The sequence below is a fragment of the Arachis ipaensis genome, chromosome B4 (genome assembly GCF_059453495.1).
Source record: "Arachis ipaensis isolate K30076 ecotype BB chromosome B4, ASM5945349v1, whole genome shotgun sequence".
Classification (NCBI taxonomy): domain Eukaryota; kingdom Viridiplantae; phylum Streptophyta; class Magnoliopsida; order Fabales; family Fabaceae; genus Arachis; species Arachis ipaensis.
Genome location: NC_142439.1, coordinates 105,609,607 through 105,619,185, shown reverse-complemented (window position 1 = coordinate 105,619,185; position 9,579 = coordinate 105,609,607). Strand labels below are relative to the sequence as shown.

The 9,579-nt window shown below is 34.7% G+C and overlaps 2 protein-coding genes across 2 annotated transcripts; both read left to right on the top strand.

The window, feature by feature from the left end:
- The first annotated feature begins 459 nt into the window (after positions 1-459).
- LOC107636723 (uncharacterized) lies at positions 460-1,696 on the top strand. Its single transcript, XM_021120192.2, has 4 exons — positions 460-741; positions 825-939; positions 1,025-1,158; positions 1,592-1,696. Exons 1-4 carry the CDS (start codon positions 460-462, stop codon positions 1,694-1,696), a joined length of 636 nt encoding a protein of 211 aa, XP_020975851.2.
- Positions 1,697-3,790: 2,094 nt separating this feature from the next.
- On the top strand, positions 3,791-4,681 carry LOC107636724 (uncharacterized). Its single transcript, XM_016340219.1, has one exon. It carries the CDS (start codon positions 3,791-3,793, stop codon positions 4,679-4,681), a length of 891 nt encoding a protein of 296 aa, XP_016195705.1.
- Positions 4,682-9,579: the final 4,898 nt, after the last annotated feature.

The following is a 9,579-nucleotide window of genomic DNA, read 5'->3' as shown; positions in this document are numbered from 1 at the left end:
GAGGAAACCTTAGTAGGTCACCAGCAGCACCTAAATTCAAAGGAGTACAAGTTTTCACATACAAGGAGATAGAAGTGGCCACAAATGGATTCAGTGAAGCAAATGTCATTGGTAATGGAGGGTTTGGTTTGATGTACAGATGAGTCCTAAGTGATGGTACTTTGGCAGCAATCAAGTTGCTACGCAGAGAATGTAAGCAAGGGGAGCGTGCCTCCAGAGTAGAGGTGAGTTGAGTGTGTTAGCTTCATTTAATGATATAATATATCTCTTTTGTTTTTGGTTAACAATGCAATGATTTAATCTTGGGCATGCACAGACGTAAGTCTTTTCTTGAAAGATGTTGCTAATTCGCTGCTGCTCTGCTGATTAGTTCCTTTTTCACTTACTTTTACTCAAACTTATCTTCCATATTGATTGCACAGCACAGAAACAAGACTGAAGATAGGTGCTGGAGTGAAAATGGGATGGGATAAGAGGCTTAGAAAAAAGATGTTGCAGGAGGCATGTTGTTTTGAGTGGCAGAATTTAATTGCGGAAGCATCAAGGAAAGGATATGCCAAGCAGGAAGAGCTGCAGTGGAATTCCTATGGAATCTTGGATAAACAGCTGAAGCAAGAGTGGTCAGAGTGTGTTGAACAAAGGAAACAAATGGTGAGGCCACCAGGTAGCAAACGAGCGCCCAAGTCTCCTGAGCAAAGAAGGAAAACCGCAGAAGCTATTGCTGCAAAATGGGCTGATCCAGTAAGTGTTTGTATATATTAATAATACCTGCAATTCTGATTCTACTTTTATGGGTTCTAAAAGAACTAGGCATAATGCAGTAGATGATTCAGTATAGAAGAGGAAATTCCAAAAGCAGAGTGAAGAAGAATCCTCCAACGAAATTGATATCAGAAAATGCAGCTTCTGGATACACCACTAAGCTACAATCTGATGCAAGTAACTTTCTTTCTTTCTCCCCTTTAAAATGCTCAAATGATATAAACTAAGACTTGATGATAACCATTTTGCATTGTAATCAAAGGGTATGTATCTCAAACAATGAAGTTCGGATCTGTTGGTCTGCCACCTTATCGAGCTTACTCACTGGAAGAGATTGAGGTAGCTACAAACAATTTTGACTCAGCTCGTTTCATGGGTGAAGGTTCTCAAGGACAGGTATATATACCAATTCTATTTCACTCCATCTTGTTTTCTTAGTTGTATGAAAGCTTCTGTTTGATGAATATTCTGACACATTGCTTAAGTGTCAATCAATCCAAATTGGTTGATGCACGTGTACTTTGATTCAAAGAAAAATTGAAATCGTAATCCTTCCCTTTCTTTTTCTTTCGTTTCATCTGTTATTGTTGTTGTTGTTTTCTGAAGTGATTTTGAATTTTTGATATCTTGTTGGTTCCGAAGAAAACCGTGGTTATTTTGAGGAGTATTTTTTACTTTGAATATTTAATTAAGTAGATGACAATTTTATTCTATTCTTCAACCTTGTTGTTATAGGATGACAATTTTGAGTTGTTGGCTACTCAATCTCGATTAAGTAGATGCTTTTGGAAAATTTTAGTGTTTAAGATCTCATTTTGAATTGGTGTAGATTCTACAAAGGATGGACTATTTGAAGTCTGAAGATGAATTTGTGATCCAAACAAGGTGCCCAATGGTGATGAGACATTTCAGGGATGATCTAAGACTGGTTTAGCACCATTAGAGAGAATAATGAGAGAAGAATTTGGTGAATAAGAGCTAGCAATGACCTTGTCAGAATATTTAGCACTAAAACATGTCTTGAAAGGGAAGTTAGTCTCATCAAATTAAAGAAAATATGTGTGCTGAGTATTATTTTTCTAGCTGTAGTTAAACACTTGTATCCCTTGTGTTGAGGGCCATAGGCCATAGCCAAGAAATACACAAGATTCACCCCTATCATCTATCTTATATGAATTATATTGTCTAGTATAAGGGAAGCAAAGGCAACCAAAAGTCTTATTTAATTACTTTACTTTGAATATTTTGTATTATTAGTGGATTGCAATTTAAATGAATATAAGTCTAAGTTTAGTTATTTATCTTATCTTGAGTATTTATGTTAGAGGATTATTTATTATTTTGATAATTTTGTAACTCATTATCTAATATTTAGTATAAATTTTATTTTTATATTTAAAATTTTATTTGTCTTGTTATCTAATATTCTGTATAAATTTTATTTATATATTTAAAAATTTATTTGTATTAATTGTTTATTATTTTTCAAATAAAAAAATAATTAAAAATATAACTATTAAAATCGACGGAAAATTTGTCGCTTTTTTAAAGTATCTAAATTAATAAATCGACGGCAACCGTGTCGATTTTATTGAATCAAGTATCGACGGCAACGTTGTCAATTTTATTAAGCATATTATAGACGAAATTGTTGTCGATTTTAATTGAATCAAATATCGACGGAAGTGACGTCGATTTTATATAATAATATCGACGGCAACATTGTCGATTTTAGTAAGAATGTAGAATTTTCAAACTCATATTATAGACAAAAACGCTGTCGATTTTATTACATTATTATCGACGGTAAGGCAAGCCGTCGATTTTATTAGAATTTTGAAAAATCGACAAGCTTAATAGCGACCACCTCCACCGTCCATTTTGCCGTCGAAATTTAATATTATCGACGGCTTTGCCGTCGATTTTAACGATGTTTCTTGTAGTGAATAATCTTACTATTACACATTTTTTGTGTTCTCTTTCCTCACATGTATTTGGCAAGGTATTAGTTAAAAAATGTAGTTGATTATTTAACATCTTTGGGTTGTATATATGAATGACCATGTTATATATAAGCTCAGCAATTTTAGTAACCAATAACATGTTCAGACCGTCGTAAGCGTGTGGACTATCCTGTAGGAAGGTTGGTGATACCAAGAAGACTTGTCCTTAACGTGGCGACGCATTTGGATCGGATTCGAAGAGTAATGCTTAGAGTCGTTATGTTGTTGTTACTTTTATATGTACTTCTTGTTTTCTAATTAGAATTATTATTGGCGATTTCTAATTAGAATTACTGTTATGTGTACTTCGTGTTTTATCAAATGACTAGTCACGAATATTTAACATGGACCACATAAGTGACATAACTAAATACGTAAAAGTAATTGTAAAGCACAAAATACTTAAGATTACTGAAAAGCCCAAAACATGAAAATAAATGAAAAAACACAAAATACATCAACCACTGATAATAAGCAAAACATCTATTGCATGCACCTTATCAGGTGGTTCCCCCTAGGTGCCCCAGGAATTTTGTGCTTCCAATACCCATACCAAATGGCAAGAGACATGAGGAATCAACAATCTCTTCCTCTACTATCGTTTGACATAAGAAAGTCTATGTCAAGAGCCCTGTGAAGCCGATATCACACCTCATTAAATTGTGGTATATGTTCGGGCATAAATTTTCACAATATCCTTGTTGAGGATAGTGATGTAATTAGTGCTAAAAGAGTAGTAACTGAGAAACATCATGTTAAAAATAAATTTGATTGTTAGAATTTAAAAATGAATAGAAATCACAGTTTGAATAAATTGTCTATATTTAATTTTAATTTAAACTATTTATTTATTAGGATGTATTAAGTTTAGACGTCAAAGAAATGTATAAATACATATGTAATTATTTCATAAATAACAACACACAAATACATTCAATACATTCCTCTTCATTTTATATTCTTCGTGAGTGTGTGTACTTTGTTCTTTTATTTTCCAACAAAGTGGTATCAGAGCCACTTATAAAATGTCTTCGTCAAAAGGAACTACTTTATCTTTTCAGTATCCACAATTATCTAAGCTCAACTATGACAATTGGGCAGCCCGAATGAAAGCAATTCTCGGTGCTCAAGGAGTGTGGGAGATGGTTGAGAAAGGCTATGTAGAACCAGAGAATGTAGACAAGTTAACAGAAGCTCAGAAGGAAGAATTAGAAAATAAAAGAAAGAAAGATCAATGTGCACTTACTATCATTCATCAAGGCTTGGATGGTGATATGTTTGAGAAGATTGTTGATAAAACCAATGCAAAGAAAGCTTGGGATACTCTTCAAAATTCCGTCATAGGAGTTGAAAAGGTGAAGAAGGTTCGTCTTCAAACTCTAAGAGTTGAGTTTGAGTCTCTAATGATGAAAGAGACTGAATCCATTTCGGATTATTTCACCAAAGTTTTGACGGTAGGACACCAAATGAAAAGGTTTGGAGAAAAATTAGAAGATGTTCGTGTTGTTGAGAAAATCGTTCGTTTTCTCAACTCAAAATTTTACCATGTGGTGGTAGCCATTGAGGAGTCCAAAGATTTGGATACGATGTCTATTGATCAGTTGAATGGTTCCTTACGAGCCCATGAAGAAAGAATGGATAAAGGCAAGCAAGAACGTGTGGAGCATGTCTTGCAGGCAAAACTTTCGTGGAATGCTAGAGGAGAAACCAACGAAAGTGAAAGACAAGGACGAGGTCGAGGCCATGGACGAGGACGAGGACGTGGTTATGGAAGAGGAAGAGATGAGAAAAATTATTCTCAAGAGAAAAGAAATCAAAATTTTTCTCGAGGTCGTGGAAGAGGAAGAACAGTTGACAAAAGACACATTGAATGCTATTCATGTGGAAAGAATGGACATTATTTTTGGGAGTGTTAGACATCCAAAGAAGAAGAAAATAAACTTGTTGCGCACAGTGAAGATGTTGAAGAACCAACATTATTCCTTACGCTCAAGGAAGATCAAAATTCTGAAGATAGTATGTGGTATCTTGACAATGGAGCTAGCAACCATATGACAGGTGATAGGAGTAAATTTGTAGCACTTGACACCAACGTAAAAGGACACGTGCGTTTTGGTGATGAATCAAAAGTAGAGATCAATGGCAAAGGGACGATTCTATTCGAGCTGAAGAATGGAAGTCATAAGATTCTTACCAATGTTTATTACATTCCAAAGATGAAGAATAATATCTTGAGTATTGGGCAACTTATGGAGAATGGTTGCAAGATAGTCATGGAAGATCGCTATCTTTGGCTTAGAGATAAAAATGGAGATCTTATTGCTAAGGTTTCTATGACAAGAAATCGTATGTTCTTGTTAAACATGAGAACTGGTGGAGCTATATGTTTGAAGTCATGTATTGAAGATCCACCATGGATTTGGCATATGAGATATGGACATTTAAATTATGGTGAGCTCAAAGAATTGGGAACAAAAAAGATGGTAAAAGGAATTCCAACAATTGATCATCCTTATCAGTTATGTGAAGCTTGCTTACTTGGAAAACATTCAAGAAAGAGTTTTCCAAAGCAGTCCAAATCAAGAGCTACCAAGCTGCTTCAGCTTATCCACGCGGATATTTGTGGACCTATCAAGCCTTTGTCACTTGGTAAGAGCGCCTATTTTTTGCTTTTCATTGATGATTATTCAAGAAAAACATGGGTTTATTTCTTGAAGCAAAAGAGCGAAGCATTTGAATCATTCAAGAAGTTTAAACCCTCGTTGAAAAAGAAGGTGGCTATGAGATAAAAGCTCTCAGAACTGACAGAGGTGGAGAATTCACTTCAAATGAATTCAAGATGTTTTGTGAAAATCATAGTATTCGACGTCCCCTAACTGTTCCTAGATCGTCTCAACAAAATGGGGTTGCTGAAAGAAAGAATAGGACAATTCTAAATAATGCAAGAACGATGTTAAAAAGTAAGTCATTACCAAAAGAGTTATGGGGAGAAGCAGTTGCATGTGCAGTTTATCTCTCAAACCGCTCACCTACCAAGAGTTTGAGAGATATAACACCTCAAGAAGCATGGAGTGGTTTGAAGCCTAATGTATCACATTTAAGGGTATTTGGATCTATTGCATATTTCCAAATTCCTGAGCAAGAAAGATCGAAGCTTGATGATAGGAGCCAAAAGTTTGTATTTATTGGTTATGAAGTGAATGCTAAAGGCTACAAATTTTTCAATCCCATCAATAATAAAGTAATAATAAGTAGAGATGTTGAGTTTGAAGAAAATACAAAGTGGGACTGGAGTACACAAAATGAAGTCACTTATGATTTTTTGCCTTACTTTGAGGAAAAGAAGCCCCGATGCAAGAAGTGCAAGGCAAAATCGATCCTTCAACACCAGCATTAACCCTACTAGCATCATCATCGTGTTCTCCATCCTCTAGTTCAAGCGAAGGCGCTCATAGATATCAAAGTCTCCCTGATCTCTATAAGCAAACAGAAAAGCTAGATGATGAAAATTTATTGTGTTTACTCTCCAATGATGAGTCTTTAAGTTTTAAAGAAACTGTCAAAGATGAGAAATGGATACAAGCTATGGAAGAAGAAATTCAAGCAATTGAGAAGAACAACACTTGAAAACTTTCATCACTTCCAAATGATCATCAGGCTATTGGAGTCAAATGGGTATACAGAGTTAAGAAAAACTCTAAAGGTGATGTAAAAAGGTATAAGGCAAGACTCGTTGTAAAAGGGTATAAGCAGAAGCAAGGAATAGATTATGATCAGGTGTTTGCTCCAGTTACTCGCTTGGAGACGATAAGGTTATTGTTGTCACTTGTAGCACAGAACAACTGAAAAATCCACCAAATAGATGTAAAGTCTACTTTTTTTGAACGGTAATCTTTTGGAAGAAGTTTATATTGAACAACCTTTGGGTTTTGTTGTTGAGGGTTGTGAAGATAAAGTTTTAAGGCTTAAAAAGGCCTTATATGGACTGAAGCAAGCTCCAAGAGCTTGGAATGATCGTCTTGATATGTATTTTCAAGATAATGGTTTCACTAGGTGCATTCATGAATATGCACTCTATGTGAAAGAGGAAAGAGGAAATTTATTATTTGTTTGTGTCTATGTGGATGACCTTATATTCACAGGAAATAATCAAATAATGTTTGAAGAATTTAAGAAGGTAATGGCTCAAGAATTTGAGATGAGTGATATGGGACTAATGTCTTATTATCTGGGAATTGAAGTGAAACAAATAGAGGATGGAGTTTTCATCTCACAACAGGCTTATGCAAGAGAGCTATTGAAGAAACTTAATATGCTAGATTGCAATCCTTCCAATACACCTATGGAGTATGGAGTCAAACTTTTCAAAGAGGAAGATGGTGTAAGAAAAGTTGATCAAACATTATTCAGAAGTCTCGTGGGGAGTTTATGGTATTTGACCTGTACCAGACCTGACATTTTATTTTCAGTTGGGTTAGTTAGTCGTTACATGGAGAATCCAACAGAAATCCATATGAAGGCAGCCAAGAGAATTCTTCGCTATCTTAAAGGCACTCTTGAGTATGGCATGTTTTATTCAGCTTCAGATAAATTCAAATTAATGGGCTATTGTGATAGTGATTATGCTGGAGTTATTGACGACAGGAAGAGTACTACTGGCTTTGTTTTATTTTTAGAAAATAATACAATTTTTTGGTGTTCAAAGAAACAACCTATAGTCACTCTTTCAACTTGTGAAGATGAATATGTTGCTGCCACTGCCTATGCATGTCATGTAATTTGGCTGAAGATACTACTGAAAGAATTCATTTTGAGCAAGCTGAATCCACCAAGACCATTATGGACAATAAATCAGCGATTGCCCTAGTAAAGAATCCAGTGTTTCACGACAGAAGCAAGCACATAGAAACAAAGTATCATTTCATTCGACAATGTATTGAGAACATGCATGTGGAGGTTGAGTATGTGAAATCATTTTATCAAGTTGCTGACATTTTCACAAAACCTCTGAAATATGATGCTTTTCAAAAGTTAAGGATTATGATTGGAGTTGGAAAATTATCAAGTTTAAGGGAGAATGTTAAAAATAAACTTGATGGTTAGAATTTAAGAATGAATAGAAACTACAGTTTGAATAAATTGTCTATATTTAGTTTTAATTTAAACTATTTATTTATTAGGATGTATTAAGTTTAGATATAAAAAAAAGTATAAATACATATGTAATATTTCATAAATAACAACACATAAATATATTCAATACATTTCTCTTCATTTTATATTCTTCGTAAGTGTGTGTGCCTTGTTCTTTTATTTTCCAACACATCGATCATTAGGTAGTAGTAACGAGTGGAGATTAGTTTATTAGTTTTTTGTTATGGTTCAATACTATATATATAAGGCAACCTTGCCTTGTTTCTAAGTTTTGAGAAGTCAACGTATTCTTTCAGTTTTAATTTTGTAAATCATTCATTCTTTTTTTCTTGCTGTTCTCTACTTTCTGTAGCTAGCTTCATAGAATCTTGACATGGTATCAAGAGTTTTAGGTATATAATCCATGGTCGACTCATCCACTTTTGCTACATCCACCATCAACAAATACTGCAGCATAGTCTTCTTCCCCCAACTCAAAACTTTAGGTGATGTTAATTATTTCTTAAGTGTAGAAATTCAGAAAACTATTACTGGTCAACTACACTTATCTCAAACCAAATACATTAGTTATCTTTTATCAAAATTAGGAATGGGGGAGGCAAGTGCTATGCCAACCCCAATGATCTCTTCTTTACTATTGACATTTGCAGGATCGGAAGATTTTAAAGACTCGAAGTTCTACAGATCGATTGTTGAGAGCCTTCATTATGTGACTATTTCAAGACCTGATCTGTCCTTTACTGTTAGCAAAGTCAGTCAGTATATAAGCCACTTGTGTCCCACTGGAAGGCAGTAAAGAAGTTGCTTCGTTATCTATAAGGGACGAAGGAGATGGGATTAATTTTTCATAAAAGCTCAGACTTGTGTTTATATGGATTTTCTGATGCTGACTTGGCGTCAGACTTAGAAGATTGTAGGACAATGTCTAGATTTTGTGTTTTTCTTGGTCCTAACTTGGTGTTAGGGTCTTGCAGGAAGTAACTCACCATCAGCAAGTCTTCCACGGAAGCTGAATTCAGGAGCCTAGCCTCATGCCAAGCAGAGATGATATGGGTCAGGAACCTCTTAGAAGAATTACAAGTGAATCTTCAAACAGTGCGATTATTTTTTGTGATAACATGAGCACAGTGATGCTCACTGCGAATCCTGTCCTCCATGACAAGAACAATCACTTTCAACTTGACATACAATTCGTTCGTGAATCAGTCAATGGCAATAGGCTGCATGAAGTTCATATTATGGGGATAGAACAACTGGCTGACATTATTCTGACTAAATCGCTTTCGTCCTCCACATTTGAAAGGCTTCGACACAAACTTAGTGCTAAGTTTAAATGGGGGTGTTGAGGATATTAACGTTATTAGTGCTAAAAGAGTAATTGAGAAACATAATTAGTAAGTAGTAACGAGTGGAGATTAGTTTGTTAGTTTTCTGTTATGATTCAGTACTATATAAGGTAAACTTGCTTTGTTTCTAAGTTTTGAGAAGTCAATGTATTCTTTCAATTTTTGTTTTGTGAATCGTTCATTCTTCTTTTCTTGCTATTCTCTACTTTTTGGTAGCTAGCTTCATAGAATCTTGGCAATCCTCGCTAAAAATAAAAAAAAATGAATAATAATATACTTGTTGATATATGTCAGGAGAAAGTTTAGCAAATAAT